Genomic DNA, 19198 nt, shown 5'->3' on the forward strand with positions numbered 1-19198 from the left:
GCACTTTAGGTAACGGTCATGGTGACGGTTTCAAACCGTCACCAAATATGTTTAGTGACGGTTTGCCATTTTTTTGTGACAGTTTTCTCTGTCACAAAACACACATTCTGTTGTAGTGAATAATATTGTTGTTGCATCATAATGCAAAATATTAATCTATAGAGAACAAAATAAATAATAATATATCATAACTAATTAGACTAATACAATGCTACTATTCTTCACATTATAATTAATGGATTCCAATAGTTTGGAATTTCATTAGGATTGAAATCCTCTTTTAGTGGGCCACGTAGTGTTTGGTTGGGAGAATAGTTGTTTATTTATTTATCTATGTTGCAAAGGAAGCTATGATCTCATGATTTCACTTACGTAGTTACGGGGCGAGTAAAACTACAATATAAAATGTCGATAAAAACAAATACGGGACTATTAATATCTGCGCACATAAGTAGCCCATTAATTAATATTACAAATCTAGCTACATCTGAAACTCGAACACCGTGTTTGCCCCAAATAGTAAGAAAATCAGTAATTATAGGAAATAGTCATAAAATGAAAGGTTTAAAAATGAGGCGCCCTTCCTAATCATGTTCATGTTCTCAAACTCCCTTATTAAGCCAACATCTTTAACCAGCAAAATAGATATTGATCATGTTCTCAACTCCCTCCACTTTCCTCAGAGGCTGATTCAAAAGAAAAAACCTTTTTTTGTTAGATGGCCGCGGGTTACCATCGTCTAGTTGTGGGGGTGTCACAAGGAGGAGCCGACCATAGGCCTTTCACCATAAACCGAGCTTGAAATGTGTTTTTTAAAGGAAGGGTTTACTATTTTAAAGGGAAGGACGTCCGTATTGGTGCAATCAAACCTCATCTAATCAGACGATCTTGATCTCGGTGTTAACTTGTTACTATAATAACTTCTATGTTAAACCTAATATATAGAAATCTTCATATAAAAATATTTTACTTTAAGAGAAGTGTAGATTTAATTAATAAGACAACTTCAAAATATTACCAGCTTATAATTGAATTGGCTTAATGTAGTATCTCAGACTTACACTACAAGAAAAATAGTTTTCAATCTATTTATCACGCTGCTTGAATTGGCTTAATGTAGTATCACAGGGACCAATTTAACTTTAGAACAAACCACTTAGATGTATAATTTAACTAATTTATTTCACTATTTGAAGGGATTGTTCCGGATAATTGAATCCTTCTCCATTAACTTCACGATCTATCCGCATAAATTATTTTGTAGAAGTAGTGAGAGAAGAACAATCATGCGAATAGAAATGTTATTTTTTTGCATGTAACTCTAAAATTAAGTCAGCCATAAAACATTATTATTCCGTAAAACACTTTCATTTGTTTTAACAAGTTCATGAAAGACTAGTACTCCATGGACTGGAAACAGCTTAAAGGCTCAATGACTGGCAGGAGGAATGCTTTGTTCATTTTTGAAGAAATTGGAGGGATCAATGCTCGTCTTCGCACGCATCAACCTGTCCAGATTGCCCTTGAAATACTTACACCCATATACTCTTGCACTCTTAATAAGGATTGTATGATTATGACGTGCACTGGCAATACCGATATCAAGATCTCTATAGTTGAGAAAAGCCTCCCTTGGGGACTTTGATACGTACGGTCTCATCACCTTGTATAGGGTTCTTGCCAACTTACGGTAATGGTTCGTAGCCTTTGTACCTTCTTCCACCCATTCCACGTAATACTCTATCTTGAATATGTTTCCAGCCCTGTGCGGGAATGGAGTCTCTGATTCTGAAATCTCACTCATTCTTCCTCCATAAGGATTCCATTGCATCCATCCCTTTCCCCCTATTTTAATGAACACCTTCCATATGGATTCTAAACCAGTTTTTGGAATTGGTTCTTTCACATAATCAGACTTGCTTATGAAGGATGAGGCATCTGCCTTGGATGGCCTGACTAGTAAAGAATCCGTGGGAGTTCCGGTGGGGAAATGTGCCCAGAAAAGAGTGGACTCAATCCATGTCATTTCACTACAGTCATCTTGCTGCAATCTTAGTTCGGGAAACCTCACATTCATCAAAGGGAGAAGGCTTTTGGATTTTCCCAGAAAGTGTCCAATGAAAATAACTTGAATCGTCTTCTTTCCTTTCTGACTTCCATCCACTGCTTGTAGAAATGCCCTTATGAAGAGGTCTTTTGGTAGATTATGTGCAACCTCTTGCCAACGATAAACAACATCTGTTGCATTCTGTTCCAATGTCCTTGTAACGTTGAACACTGTCACCATGGATGGAACTCGTACCAACTTTATTGTCCAGGAAATAATGACTCCAAAGCTTGCTCCACCACCTCCTCTAATGGCCCAAAACACATCCTCTCCCATGGATTTTCTATCAAGGATCGATCCATTGACAGTGACTATTTGGGCATCGATTATATTATCTACAGAGAGGCCATACTTTCGCATCAAGTTTCCATATCCACCTCCAGAAAAGTGTCCACCCGTGCCTACGGTCGGACAGACCCCTGCAGGGAAAGCATGGACTTTACTTTTCTCGGCAATTTTGTAATAAACCTCTCCAAGAGTAGCGCCAGCTTGAACCCATGCAGTCTCGGATGCTATATCAATGTGTAGAGCTCGAAAGTTGAACATGTCAAGGACTAGAAATGGATTATTTGATACATATGAAAGACCCTCACTATCATGGCCACCGCTTCGAATCCTGATTTCCAAGCCATAACGCTGTGCACAAATAACTGTTGCTTGGATGTGAGAAACGTGTTTGGCAGTTATAATAGCGAGCGGTTTTGGGGTCGCAGATGTTAAAAACCTAGGGTTTTTAATGTAGGAGTTCAAAACTAGGAGAAAAGAGGCATTCTTGGGGGTGTAGATGGCTTGGGAGACTTGGTGGAATGGTGAAGAATTATTTGAGAGGCATTGGAAAAACATATGTAGATTAACTTGCTCTGAATTCGCACTTGAAATTGATGAGAACAAAATGATTGCAAGAATGATTAGGATTGAAGGTGGCCGCTGGCATGAGGTCTTCATTCTGCTAATTAATTCTTTGTTTTGAGCTCGTGTCTATCTGTTGCTCTATTATAAGATCAATATGAGAGTAGTGATCGTGTCTAGGATCAATGCTATACTTATAAACTTTCAATAAATGTCATTTCATTGCCAGTCAATTGAACAATTAATGGATCTATTATGAAATCAAATCCAAATAGATCTTCTTTGTCAACTGTTTGCAAGGTTTTTTTTTTTTTTTTTTTTTTTTTTTTTTTTTTTTTTTTCCTGAAAAATGATAATGATACGTCATCTGTAACCATAATTATTGACTTTTTGTGACCACTTTAAAGACATGCGTTTTTTGTGGAGATTTTAGGACTTTTTGCACTGGAGTTTTGTTGCCGCAAAAGCAAGATTTTTTGTAGTGTCACTCAAAACAAATCCGGAAACTATATATTTGTAATGTCTCATGTGTATAATTGTGTGCACATACTATATTACCTGAGACCTTGGTCATAAAATCAGTCAATAGAAAGGAAGATAGAATTTGCAATGGTCTAAATAAGATCTTCTTAACATTTTTTAAAGACCAAATTCGCAATAATTAAAAAAGTCAAGCTGGTTGATGAGCCTGAACAATAACTCCATTATTGTGCCACAACATTGCAATGAAAATTATTAAAATTAATGCTAGTATTGTGATACTCCATATGATAAGGATAATAGTAGGTGGTGTATAAGATCCTACATTGCTTGAGAATGAGAAGTTCTTACTCTTTATAATATTCCAATTATATCATTGAGTAGGTCATTTGGAGAATAAGCCATGTGGCTTGGGTCTTCCAGTGGGGTGTTACAGTTGGTATCAAAAAGTTTTAGATTCTGCAGACTTTAATATGTGGGTTTGATGAAATCTGAGGTTTTACATTATGCAAACTTTAAGAAATGATTTTTATGACATTTGAGGTTTCAGATTCAACACACTTTATGGATTGAGTTTTTGAAATCTGAGATTTTAGATTTTGCAGACTTTATGAATTGAGCTTTTGAAATTTTAGGTTTTAGATTCTGTTGACTTTAATGATTGATTTTTAAGAAATCTAAGGTTAACGTTTCTGCAGACTTCAATATATGGGTTTGATAAAATCTGAGGTATTAGATTTTGCAGACTTTAAGAAATGATTTTTATGACATTTGAGGTTTTATGGATTGAGATTTTCAAATATGAGGACTTTAATGAATGATTTTTAAGAAATCTAAGGTTTTTAATTATGCAGACTTTAAGAAATGATTTTTATGACATTTGAGGTTTCAGATTGTCCAGACTTTAAGAACTGAGATTTCAAATATAAGGTTTTAGATTTTGCAGACTTTATGAATTGAGTTTTTGAAATCTAAGTTTTAGATTTTGCAGACATTGAGAAATAATTTTTATGGCATTTGAGGTTTTAAGCTCTACAAACTTTATGGAATGAGTACCATGAAACATGAGGTTTTAGATTTGACAGACTTTTAATATATGAGTTGATAAAATATGAGGTTTTCATCTTTACGCTTGAATTGAAAACATGATCGTCGACATAAAGCATGTTGTTGTGTTTGCATAAAGAATTAGTAGATATGCAAACCAAAAGACCAAAGTAGCAGCGGACTCGTACTTTGGGAATATTAGGGTCGACGAAATAATTCTGGATTAAAATAGACATGGAGATGATTTGGTAGATAAGTATGCACGTTTGTTTAAGATATTAGTCAATTCTGAGGAATGGTATATAGCCAAGAGATTTCTTTAAAACCCGAAAGTATTTATTGGATGAGATTTATAATTCGACTTGATCTACGAATATTTAAAGAAACTCAATAAATTAATTAGGCCCATTAAATGGGTAAACCCATTTGTTAAGCCCATAAAAAGCCCAAACGAAAAATCCTAAATTGACCCCATGATCCAAAACCCACAGAAAGCCCAAACCCAGCTGCACTAAGTCTATACGCCGCAAGTATAAAAAACAAATACCCAAGCACGTTGTCACCTACCTCTAAAACCTAGGGCTTTCATATGTATATATAAATGTTCTGAAACCTCTTTAGGTTTGCAGCCACTTTCCCCAAGCCATAGAACCATGAAAGCAACATCCCAAAAACTCATAGAACCATGAAAGCATCCCACACTATGCACTAGCTCCACATATAACAACCCAAGTTGCCAAGCAAAAGACCAATGCCCATGCATCATCGCCTTCCGCCCACATCTATGTCGTTCCAAGTTGTAACACCTTTGATCGAAACTCCTCAGTTTCCCACAAGTTGCACGTCCACCTCTCCCCTTCACATTGCCAACCACTAGTCTAGCAACAAACCAATATCACCCTCCTTCATATATAACACAACCCCATTGCACCGTCGGTCACCTTCTATCATGACTTGCACCTCCAACCAGTTAATAGCTCGACCCAAACCACAGATGAACACCACAATGCCACAAGCCATGCTCAGTCGTGTCTCTATTTTAGACAACCCAAAACAAAGCAACCCCCTTGAAACACCTTGATCCAGTATTATAAGGAAAATAGGGACAATGTTTTGTTTTTTTTAATGAACGATATTAAAAATAAGTCCAACTAATAATTTATGGATCAAATAGCTCTACATAATTTGGCCCAAGAAATTTTCCTAAAGGCCCGAATATATTATTGGAAGATGAATTTACTTTGGGCAGAGGATTAAGGTCCAGTTTATTTATTATGAAATCCAAGCCCATGAATGTATCAAATTTCAAACAAACTGGGGTTACAATTTTAGAATTCCCTTCACATTAAAATTTCTTAAACCCACTACCTTCTATATATTTAAACCCAAGCACATAATTTATATCTTCATCAAATCTAGAGTTTTTCAGTTTCACAGCAACCGTCGTACGTATTCCCCACGGCAGAACGTTGTTATTTCATTGCATTTGCTCCCCAACCCCATATCACCTATCAGTTCCTTGGCTACAAGTCATAGAAGAGCTCCTCCCCAAGCCGTCAGCTTCCATCTCGCGAAATCGAATAAAATAAATAAACAAGTTCATACGAGCTCGAGCTTGAGTTAAATATTTTGAAATAAGATTATTTCTTTTAATAAATTTATATAGAATTTTGATAATAAATATTAGATTGAACTCTTATTGAATCTAACCCCTTGTTAGACAAATCAATCATTATCACTTGCCACAATGTAGTTACAAATAGGTAAATAATTCCAATTTCTAAAGTATCACAATAAATTATAATTTCAAATAGTAAATCTCTAATTATAGCATCACCTAGGAAAACAAACTAAAAAAATGATAGAAAAAAAGTTCTCCAACTCTTATTCACTTCAGCCCCATTTTTTATTCACATATGACATAGTATTGTTTAAACAACATTCTTATTGTAAATAAATCAATGTAAATTAATGATTCATCACTTGCCACAATATAGTTACAAATAGGGAAACAATTCCAACTTCTAAGGTATCACAATAAATTACAATTTCAAATGGTAGATCACTAATTATAGCATCAATTAGAAAAACAACTAAACAAATGGCAGAAAAAAGTCATCCAACTCTTATTTACTTCAGACCCATTTCTAATGTACAACAACACATGATATAGTATTGCTTAAACAATATTCTTATTGCAAATAAATTAATGTAAATCAATGATTCATCACTTGCCACAATATAGTTACAAATAGGTAAGTAATTCCAACTTCTAAAGTATCACAATAAATTACAATTTCAAATGGTAGATCCTTTATTATTGCATCAACTAGGAAAACAAACTAAAAAAATGGTAGAAGAAAAGTCCTCCAACTCTTATTCACTTCAACCCCATTTCTGATGCACATATGAAATAGGAGCCAACACTCTCATTGCAAATAAATCAATATAAATACGTTGGCCTTCACCTTTGAATATAGGAGCCAATTATACTTTTGATAGAGTTACATACATGTGTAAAAGTTGGTGGTAATTTAAAGAGAATAAAATAAGATAAACACTTCAGTAGCCCCCCATAATTTTCAGCCTACTAGAACTACCTATAGGCTATTGTGCATGAGAATGGAAGTTTGAAGAAAAGTTACTGTAAGATCATTCTCATAATTTCCAAGGTATTAAAAATATCTCACATTCTCACAATGTACCAGAAATATTTTGGATAGGCTCAACTACTTAAATCCACTAATCTTAACTAAGAGTAAGCAACTTATTGATAAAAAGATAAATACTAATAATAAACACCAAGTCTAAAAATGAAGAAAGCACAAAAGAATGAATAATAACCTGTAGAATAACAAATAAAAGTAATAAACAACCTAATAATAATAGCAAAGAATAACACACATGAAAGCAATATCAACATGTTAAACTATCTTTTTGAGCACCAAGTACAAAAATAAAATACTACAAAAAATTACTTCATGTTCTCCATAAATCTCCATCATGTATTAGACTTTTACAAAAAATTGTAGTTTGCAACATTCCCTATACTTCTGCAATTCAAGTAAGTCAACTATTCAAGTAATGAAACCATCATATATGTCCAAGCTTTAAAAAAAAAAAAAAAAAAATAGCAGCTTATCAACTAACATTCCAAATTTCCAGCAACCTTGTCTAGTTGGAAAGCTCCGACGAGTCAACAGGTTTTCTCCACAAAAATAACTACATCCTTACTTAAACAATTTGTTCTGTAAGCATACTTCCTTTATCTGCTAATAGTAGATCAATTCACAAAAAAATAAAAAATAAAATAAAAAGCAGCCAGAAGTCAATCTCCATCAACTTATGATGCAAAACACATCACCTCATTAGCAACATGATATAACAAAATAACAATTTAACAATAAATATTTATGATTATACCAAAAACCAACAACCTACCAGCAATGCACGTCAAGGTAGTAAAATCTCCTTATAAGTTGGTTCTTCTCTACAAAATGAAAGAGAAAAATTAGTTAAGACAAATTCTCAATAAGTTAAGATAAGTTATAGATGGCAATGAAAAATCACTAAATAAAATTATACTTACTGTTGTTTCAATAGACAACATTTATGTTGTTTCAATAGACATTGATGCACGGCAAGGATCAATCACTCTACCACCAGCACTAAATGTAGATTATGAAGCCACTGTAGTAATTGGAATTGACAAAATATCATGTGTGATCTTAGATCAAATGTGGTACTTTAGATCATTGACCTTCCATCACTTCAAGGCATCGAAATGTGAACCTGAATCCTTACTACAAATATATACACCTTCCTCTAAGTAAACATCCAAATCAGATTTCACTGGTTGAATGGTATCAACACTTCTAACAAATGATTCAAATATAGACCTGTCACTCATTACATTCTTCCCCACAGCATTGATAGAACCACCACAAGAAGAACCTATGTTTCGAGCATTTTCATGTCCACTTTGACTCCACATGAGCTAAATTATAATATTTAGCATATTCATTATATAGCTCATATAAGATTCTCAAGATGATTTCTATGTTTCTAGTGGCTTCAGGTTCTGAATAAATTACTGGAAAACAAAATCGAACAAGCATCATTTTGAACCTTGGCTTCAAAACTGCAACTACTACCATAAGCAAGTTACATTCCCCCCAATATTTCTCAAACTTCGTATCCATCTTCATAGCTATTACTTGTTCAACACATCTTTTATTCTCCATACCTAAGGAAGGAATAAGTTAGAGGTTGGATACTCGGTTCTTGAGATAATATTTTCACTTTTATCAAATTTTCAATGCTTGGAACATAAATAAAACCTCAATCTCTATCTCCATATCTTGGAAAGACTTCTTTGGACTCTAAGGCTGCTGCTAGTATTAGGTAAGTGTTATTTCATCGGATAGGAATATCGAAAATAAGTTTCTTTGTTGTTAATTGCAACTGTTTTGCAATATCACTCAATTGCTTGATACGAGCTTCTGATGCAACCAAGTATTTCACCTATTCTCAAACACAATCGACAATTTCATTAATCTCACTATGTCCATCTTTAACTAATAAATTTGTTATATGTGCGCAACAACACACATGAAAAAGCTTCATCCCAATAGATAACTTCTTTTTCAAGGAGAACACATCTTTGAGAACCCTTAAAACTACATCATTATATCAAGCATTGTTCATTGTTATTGTAGAAATTTTGTTCTCAATTTCCCAATCTGTGGAACACATTTGAAGAGCATCAGTAACAATAACACCACTGTGTGGGGGTGGCAAATTACAAAAATTTAAGACTTTTTTTTTTGTAAATGCCAATCAGGATCAACAAAATGACAGGTACCAACCATATAAGAGATCTTTTGACCTGAAGTCCTTATGTCTGTTGTTATGCTGACTTTATTCACACTTCTATGAAAAAGTCTAGGTAAGTGGGATTTCTATGATAGACTTTACATAAAACAACCTTGGTCATTTATCTGCATTACTCATGAAATCTGTATAAGAATAGAAAAATATTTTTCTATCATGACTAGTGTAGACATGAGTTATTTTTGGCATTCTGTTTGTAAACTGTGAAAAAATGAGCGATTATGAAATCTAAAAATTTATGCACGATTAAGTGAGAAATCTCTGAATCTATTTTTGATTATGTGTGGATATGAATATGTTCAGTACTTTGTTTTGATATGATGTGACATCTGAAAAACATTTGGCATGACTTTCTGATTTTATATCTGATTCTGTTTCCAGTTATGATTCTGATGTTTCTGATTCTATTAATGTGTGGTACCAACATCTTTGTTTTACTCTGATTTAAGGCTCTGTCATGGGATACAATAGTGGTCTCTAGCCCTGCCATGGGACATAATAGTGGACTCTAGCCGTGCCACGAGACATAATGATGGCCTCTAGCCCTGGCACACAATACAATAGTGGCCTCTAGCTCTGTCATGGGATATAATAGTGGTATCTGTTTTGAGTGCATCACCTTGGTGACGAATAGTGATATGTTATGCTTGGTTAAACATGGTTTCTATTCTGATATGATAATGATGCTCAGTTATGTTATGCCAAATGATTTTTTAATATGAATGGTTTGGACTGTCGCTCTGATATTTTGATAGCAAGTTTTGGTTTTGCATTCTGAAACTAAAAATATTTTGTTATGTATTCTGAACTCTGTAAATGCTCATATGTACATACTAGTATATAATCTCTGCTTACAGAGTTATTGATAACTCACCCTTTATCTCCACAATATTTTCAGATAATTTTGATGGTTGAATTGGAAATCAAGAGTAGGAAGCGTGAGCAAGATTAAATGATCCTAGAGGAATAAGTGTCAAAGGGTACAAGTAATTATTGGAATCTTATTCAGTAGATTTATTATTTTTTATGATTTGGATATTTTGACATGTGGATATTTTTTAGTCTTGTGGAGGTTTTAATTTGTTATCTTGATGTCCTTCTTTGATGTCCCTATAGAGGTACATATATATTTGGTTTGAACCAATAAATTTATATTTTATAGGGCCTTAGAAGTATATATAAGTATGATATAACAGATGATTTTAGCTAACAGGAGCTAACTCATTGCACCCCTCATGTCACCTCTCCTGCTCAGTACCACCAACCACGACCAAACCACACGGAAACCATCATTTTGCACAAGCCATCATGCCTGCTCCCCAAGAAAAGGTTGTATGGAGTCCCGCCTCAAGCATGTTTTGCACCTAGACCAAATCGACAAGCATAAAAATAAATTCTCTACCTCTCACTTGCTCGACGTAGACCTAGACTATAAGATTATAAAGAGTGATTGTAGGTCATGGGTTAAAGGTGGATTGAGTGTTACAGGTTGCATGAACATTACGAGTCAAGGGTTTAGCTATACGGGTCATACAAAGTTTGCATGAATTGTTTAGGGTCGATGATATTTTATGATAAAATCAAGAGAAAATCGATGTTTAGTTCTAGGCTGCTACCCGCACATTTACGGGGCAGGCTTTCCCCCATCCCACCCCCACCTGTGATCCTGGGGTGGGGCCCTCCAACCTTGTGCTGAGGGCACGGTGGACCCTTCATCTCTCTGCCTTCCCGCCCACCACCACCCATGGCTATCCATACTTAAAAAACACATAAAAAAATTTAAATCCACAACAAATTTACAAAACCACTTCAAATCCACAACAACACACATCGAAAACCAAAATCAGCAAAACAAAAAAATGAAAAATAGCCAGAAATTTGAGGATCTGAAGAAAAAATGAAAAAGAAAAAAGCCTAAACGTCATCTAAGTTGGATTCTCAACTCGGGTCTGCACCACCAGAGAGGAAAGAGAGAGATAGGGGAAGAGAGAAGATGGACACGTGGGCTGCGCCTCCACGATGACTACGAGAGGGAGAGAGGGGAGTGGCACAACCAGAGAGAAGAGAGAGCTCAAGGAGGAAAGAAGGGGAGAGCGAGAGAGAGAGAGAGAGAGAGAGAGGAGGAGAGAGAAGATGGTGACATGGGCTGCACTACCATAGCAACTACGAGAGGGAGAGAGGGTAGTGAAGCACATCATAGAGAAGAGAGAGCTCAATGAGGAAAGAAGGAGACAGAGAAAGAGGGAGATGAAGAGCTGATTATGAGGGGGCGGGGTGGCAAGGGGCGGAACCCTACCATCCACCCCTTCTTTGGTTTAGGAAATATTTTCAATTTTAATTGTGCAATCATTTGCAAAAATTGTATAGTTATTAATGATTTTGAGAGCAATTTTGTTTTATGATTATGATGATTTTAGGCTTTATAAGTATAGGTTATTCAAGTGTTTTGGGTTTTAATTAGAAATTTGAGTACAATCTAAAATTTAAGTAAGTTACATGCCTTTTATGAGTGACGATCGATATTCACTTGGCACTGTTGTGAAGAAATTCTGAGATGTTAAAAAGTCCTGATAAACTGACTTTGAATATATGACTGAGGTTGATTTTGTGAACACCAATATATTTTGTTATGAAAATAGCCTTAGATACTTTTTTGCACTAGTTTTTGTTCTAAACTTTGAAGATATGACATTTTATAATGAGTCGTGTAGATATAAGCAATTTTTGTAAGTATTTTCTCTACTATATAAAATGTGAATATGAAATCTAAAATCTGAAATACTCGATTCGATTATATGAGTAGTGGACCCTAGCCCTGCCATAGGTAATAGTAGTGGTCTCCGACCCAACCACCTGTCATAGTAGTTGCCTCCGACCAAGTCACAGGCAATAGTAGTGGACTCTGGCACCGCCATGGGGAATATTAATGGCCTTTGGCCCTACCATGGGTAATATTAGTGGCATCCATCCCTGCCATGGGTTACACTAGTGGCCTATGTTTGACTGTAAATCATTTTGGTGACAAAGTGATTTATGTTTTGTTGGCTTTTTGCAGATTGTACAACCTTGCCACAAGGGTAAACATGGCCTCAGTTTCAGTTTCTGATGTTGTTTTGTTATGCTTATGCCTAAGGTATTTTGCAAATATTTTATTTTTGATAAAGAAATGTTTATGAAATTATCATTGTTATTTTGTGAATTGTCTATTTCTGCATTTTATAACTGGCTCATGTTTACCTGCTACTATATGTTCGTTGCTTACAAGTTGTTGATAACTCATCCAATTATGTTCATTATTTTCAGATGACTACCAGGGATAGAAAGCACAAGCGAGATTTGCTGAGTATAAAGGAATGATTGTCAAAGGGTACAAGTGATTAGTGGAGAGACTTTCAGAAAACTTGTTACTTTTCTTTTAGTAGTATTTTAGAATATTGATGACTTTATTATATATGTTGGAGGAATTCCTTGATGCTGAGTTTTACAAGTTATAAAGCTGCTTCTTTTGTTATTTGGAGTTGTCTCTATATTGTGGGGATATGATTTTTAGGTGACAAGACCAAACTCCCTGTCATCTGAGTACGATGTGTTGCATTTGGTATCAAAGCCTATCACAGCCATAAATGTAAGATTTGAATCATGTTACCTACAATGGACTGGCTCGGTGAGGATGTCAAAAATTTAAGAGGGGATATTGTGATACCCCATATGATAAGGATAAGGGTATATAGTGTATAGGGTCTCACATTGCTTGAGAATGAGAAGTTCTTCTTCTTGTTATTTATTATGTTTCAATAGGGCTCCAATTATAACATTGCTTATTAATTTTGGAGTATAGGTCATGTGACTTGGGCCTTCTGTTGGGGTGTTGCAATTGTTGTGTCCATTTTAGTCATTTTCTTGCATGTTTATGTAGTTTAGTTTAATGTTGGACAAGGGTAATGTTCTTATGGAGTCATTTTAAATGCTAATTAATATAAGACATTAAAGATGGAAAGTTCTAGGTGGGCTAGAGGGGAGACCCACGAATGATGCAAAATATTCAGTTTTAAGAAAAATATTAACATATATAATAGAATTATGCAAAATGAAAGGACTGGGCTTTAGGAAACTTTGAGAATGGCTGCAAGGTAGTACTGACTCCAAGAGAAATAGAGCGGCAATAGTTAGAATGAGGAGATCAGTAGTCAGCGAACTCAAGGGTAAGGTGAGTGTAGGTCTTGGAATGGTGGAGATGTGGTGATAGGTACTAAATCCAATTAATGGTCTAATTCCAAGCTTTCTTGACAAATCAAGTGCAAGAAGTGAGTTGTTGTATAGATAGTTGAGATAATAGTCTAGAATGTATGATAGCCATTGTTTTTCCTACAAATGGGCACACTATTGTTGGCTACGGCCATGAAATCACCAAAAAACTCATTTTCTTTATCCTCAACAATGGGACTATGAAAACAATATGAGAACTTCCAATTTTAAGAGAAAGTAGTATTGGAGTGGGATGATGTATGTAACACCCCGTATTTTAGTGTATTTTTATTGAAGGATTATTTTTATTAATTCAAAAATTTATTCTCTTGTTTTAAATATATCGGTTATTTTTAGATGTTTTATTTTATGATCTTTAAATTGTGAAAAAATTAATTTGAGATGTTTCCTTAATATTCATTATTGTTATGCATTTAAATTGTTCTTCTTTTAAATTAATTGATTGTTGGATTTAATTATTTTATTTTCATTGTATCATTACGTTTAAATTATTTTAATTGACTTGCAGTTTTAAAATCTTTTTCGTTGGATCATTTTTGTGATCCAAGATGTGAGGATTGGACCTCATTTCTTTCCCTCCATTTTCTCTTTCCTCTCTTTTTTCTTTCTTCTTTTCCTTTCTTTCTTTCTTCTTTCTTTCCCCTGCTGCTCCCCGTGCGCGCGACACCCTCTCCCTCTCTCTCCCCGTGCGTTGCTTCTTCCTCACCCAACCCACCGCCGTCGCGCCGCCGTGCGTGACACCGCCCCTCCCATCAGTTTCCCCACTGGCCGGCGACCACCTCCCTCCGTTTTCAGCTCCTTCATCTCCGCCGATAGCCCTCATGCCCAACACCAAGCCGCGACACCTTTTGTGCTCGCGCGCCGCCGTCGCGCCACCTCCAGCCACCATTTCTTCACCACTTCATCCTTGACCTCATAGCAACCCAATGGACCCAATCCCAGCTCCGATCCATCACCGGTGAAGCACAACCAACCTCATTTCCGATTTGGGTATTTTTGGTCTTCAACCACCCTTTGCGCCGCCACCCACGGCCAATCACCACCACCACTAGCTTCACCGACATCCCTAAGCCCTACCCTATCAATTTCGGGTCTTAGTTTGTCCCCATTCAAAAGTGAATTTTTGAGACCCACGGCCACAGTGTATTTTACACTGTTACATTGTTGTGTCGCCACCTTTTGTAGCTCCATGATCCTTCAGAAATTATAATATAGCACTGTAAGTATTTTTCCAAAGAACTATCGTGATTTAAATATATTTTTGCACTAACTCATATTATTGTGATCTGGTTGGACATGTAGGACTGAGTCCGAGGAGTTCGGGGGTCGGATGGATTGTGGACAGAGTTGTGTGTTTGATAGGTATTGTGAAATGTTGGTTGTTGGTATGGTGTTGTTCAGGTACATGGCATATTGCACGCATGATCATGTTTGTAAAGGAAACTGAGTTTTCGTGTACATGCATTCATGTTCATGTGTTTCATAAAAACTGGGTTTTCATGTGTTAAAAGATTTTGGGTGCGTGTGTATCACGACCCCAAGTTGAGATGGGGTATTATCTCGGTAGAGCTCATCTAGTCACTCAGGAGCAGAATATACTAAGTGACATCCCCTGGGTTGTCGCTGGGCGACAATGGGATAGGACGAGATGGTCTTGTGCCGACTCTGTGGCTCCTCTGCTGGCGGGGGCTAGAGGATGCTTGGCCACGAACGCGCTGGGCGCGGAACTGGGCATCGCTCGTTGGGTAGTGGGTGCTTGGCCATGAATGCGCTGGGCGCGGAACTGAGCATCGCTATGAAGCCAGGACGTGCGGATGATCCCTAGGGGAGATCATGGTGCATTGGTTAATGAATTAATGGGCCGTTTTCTAGGAAAATAGCGTGCTGAATAAAAAGGTTTTATGTGATTCATTTTCTGGGAAAATGATGTTTTATTGACTTGGGTCATTTTCTAGAAAAATTACAGATTATTGTTTTTGGGCCAAAATGAGATTTTGGAGTGTGTTGGAAAATATCCATTTTTGGAAAAAATTATATTTTGGATTTGATGCATATTTAATCATATGCATGCATGTTGGTTGCATCAATATGTTTTTATCCCAAGAGTTGTTTTGTTTATACTTACCTGTGGTACCATTTTATAGTATCGCAGATTTTGATGCAGATGAGGATGACGAGCCTTAAGCTTGGCTCCCTAGGCGGAGTGATCTGGGATTGCTCCTGTTTATCGAGATTTATTTTTATCAGTTATTTATGTATCTGTCTTGTAATATATTTTGGGATGACTGTATAACTTTTTAAGGATTATCTGTTTTGAATATTGGTATTTAAAATTCTGGTATTTAGTTGACTTTCTTAATTTATCCACTGCGTTGTTTATTGTACACTGTTGCATGTACACACACTTGGCACTATCGTTGGGATGCGTGACCGTGTTGTCATCATCCCGACGTCACGATTCCCGTGTTTTTTTTGTACGTGGGAGTCGGGGCGTCACAATGTAGAACAATAGGACCGAGCTTTAGGAGGCCATAAAAATGGTTGCAAAGTTGCATTATCATGTGGGATCCCCTTTTCTCAGAGAAATGGAGTAGTGATGATTAGAATGTGGAGGTCGCTAGCAATTAAATAGAGAAGCAAGACACATGTAGATTTTAAAATTGTGGAGATTTGGTGTCATGTGAGCAATACGCCCAACATAGATATGACGCCCCCAAACTCCACTTGGGATTTGATGAGACTTGAAACTTTAGGAGATGTAACAAAAGGTCACATATCCATATTTATGACAATTAAAAATGCAATACACCTAGCATGCTTTTAAAAATATGTAACATTTGTAACGGATAATTATTTTGAGCAATATACAATATGCTAGAATACTAATCCCAAAACATAAACACTTTCATTAATATTCACTTATCGAAAAGGACATATCATTTGTCCATCAAGTTTGTAACCAAAAGGATGTAGTACTAGAGACATATCTCTATAGTTATAGACATAAATAAACACTAAGCTAAACACCATGCCACTCACACAGCTCGGCTATAAGCGCCGAAATGGAATCCAAAAGCTGGAGAACAAACTCTATGAGCTCCTTGAGGCTCCTTCCTAGCCTACTCGACCTTGTCCAAACTGTCATGCCCTAACCCTTTCTTGCCTGACACATCGTCTACCATTTGAGGGATGATTGTTGGGACTACTACCGTTAGATTTACAAATCTCAGCAAGTAAAGCTCCTAAGCTACTAATCATATATGTAAGCATGCATGACAGTAATATGAATGTATGCTTGATGAACATAAACTTGCTTATGCAAGCATGATTTAGAAACATCCTGACTAGACATGAACAAGGCATACATGCATGAGACCTTCATACATATATATGTTTGATTACATGATAATGGACGTTCCACTGCTCCTTATGAACCGTGTGCTCCGAACGATACCGTATCACATCATAGGTCCTTGCACCAGCTGTTAGTACGTCATTCATGAAGGCTTTACCTGTAGGTAAATCCATAACTTGTACTTGTAGCATGTTTCGGCACCCACCGGCATTTGATGCCTGACTTCATTCTGAAAACCTATTACTTAGGTCCTATTCGAAGTTTGTTGATTATATTTTGTCAACCTAAGGGATTTCACTCTAATTTAAATACTTCAAAGTGGACATGGGAGTTCCACTAGGATAATCCCCCATTCTAGCACTTGGGTCGTGATAAAATAAAAGATTGATGCATGACTTATAAATATTTTCATTACATACTTACATGCTTATGACATGGGATTCATGGCATGTGATAGATAATCATGGTGACATATAATCTTGTGAGTAAATTAGTATGTTTTATTACCGCCTTGAATCCCATGGCATAGCATGTGATAGACCTATCATGTGCATGCATAATGTCTTTTGTCCGATACATTTAAAATATTCAACTAGTACTTCTTCAAAACTTTTTCTTCTAAGAATTGCTTACTCTTGTGCTATAATGGTATCTCTGCTAATTAACATTCAGTTCTGCTAGTAGCTTCTCATTATAACTCTGGAAACATGTAGCATTATCAAGCAAATGCATGTGCGCTTGGTTCTTTGAAATACATGTAAACCATGTCAACTTTAGTCTTATGATTCTTTTAATTTGGTCGTATGTCTTGATCTGTTCCTTAACATTTCTATTAAAATATTTCTAAAAGTACCAAATGACAAACATTATTGAATTAATCATGTTAGGATTCTAGTTAATAATGTTTTACATGAAAAATTTAGAACAATACATGTTTGCACTTTAAACAGTTACAAACTTTCTCTTACCCTGCTGAAGAGAGATTGACATTTGGAGGGGTTCTACATGAAATGAGCAACTTGTGCTACATGACCTGGACCATTCTCATTTAAAGGCTGACCACGCCCTCTGATTATCAATACATATGAAACCAGCTCTGATGACTCAACCCAACCTCTGAGCATAGTTTGGGATACTCCACATGTCAATCCAATCCCAGGACCCGAGCCTAACAGAGAGGATATTGGTAAACTTCATGAACCAATATATTCAATAAATTCTTGAAAAATAACCATTCTATGTAACATTTTCTAAACCAGTCATATGGAGCATGTTTATAGTTGTGGACTTTTATTTTGTCATACAGCTTCTGATGTTGCCATGATGCCTATGGTAAATACGCTACTGAAGAAGCGTGGATGCGGGCCTGCAAAGTCCACGGAGTTTGATAAGTTGTGGAAGCATGGGAAGATTATTTTGAACATAAATGATGGAGAAATAGCACCATGTTGTGAGAATGCCGCCATGTTTACGATATGGGCAACATGAATATTGAAACATCATTTGAACATGAGTCATGCAAGGTGGACTGATGTGCCCAATTCCGAGAAGGATGAGTTGATTGAATGTGTCCATATAAGACATTTATACCTTAATTGCAAATGTAAAAAACTGGCCATAAATAACTGATGACTTTTATGATTATGGTACTTTTGTAGGGTGACTTCGTATTAGATTGGGAATTGGAGAATCGTCGATTGGCAGTGTCGAAACAGCTGCTTAAGCGATTTAACACCTTCCACCATGAGTTGCACAAGAAGTACTTGGCATATGGCAACCATGAGCAAGCATTGGCTTCTGGGACTAGCCTGGTCGATCCCCTCATCTGGGTAAAGCTATGTGGGAGGTGGGGAAGTGACGCCTTCAAAGTTTGACTCGGGTGTTCACATTAAAGTACCTTAGATGTAATACAATTTAGAAATTATTGAAAGGTTTATAATTTTGTGTATATAGCTAACATTGGGTTATGATGTCAAAAAATGTCAAGCCAAAATCGAGAGAATCGTAAGAGGTTAAGAATAAATCATACAGTTGGGCGTAAATCATTTGTGAGGATCTTAGAGGAGAAGGTAACTCATTAGATGCAATTGCTTGAATAACAAGACTATTGTCAAACATCAGTCAAACATGGTGTCATATCAGTAATGAATCTTAAGAAGTGCTCTTTGAAAGTAGTTATAAAGTGCTGCATTACATAGTTT

At 36.1% G+C, this 19198-nt stretch overlaps 1 protein-coding gene across 1 annotated transcript; it reads right to left on the reverse strand.

The window, feature by feature from the left end:
• Positions 1–1336: 1336 nt before the first annotated feature.
• On the reverse strand, positions 1337–3109 carry LOC121264307 (berberine bridge enzyme-like 7). Its single transcript, XM_041167428.1, has one exon. It carries the CDS (start codon positions 3050–3052, stop codon positions 1430–1432), a length of 1623 nt encoding a protein of 540 aa, XP_041023362.1. The 5' UTR covers positions 3053–3109; the 3' UTR covers positions 1337–1429.
• Between the last annotated feature and the right edge of the window lie 16089 nt (positions 3110–19198).

Source organism: Juglans microcarpa x Juglans regia, chromosome 5D, assembly GCF_004785595.1.
Source record: "Juglans microcarpa x Juglans regia isolate MS1-56 chromosome 5D, Jm3101_v1.0, whole genome shotgun sequence".
In the NCBI taxonomy this organism is placed as follows: domain Eukaryota; kingdom Viridiplantae; phylum Streptophyta; class Magnoliopsida; order Fagales; family Juglandaceae; genus Juglans; species Juglans microcarpa x Juglans regia.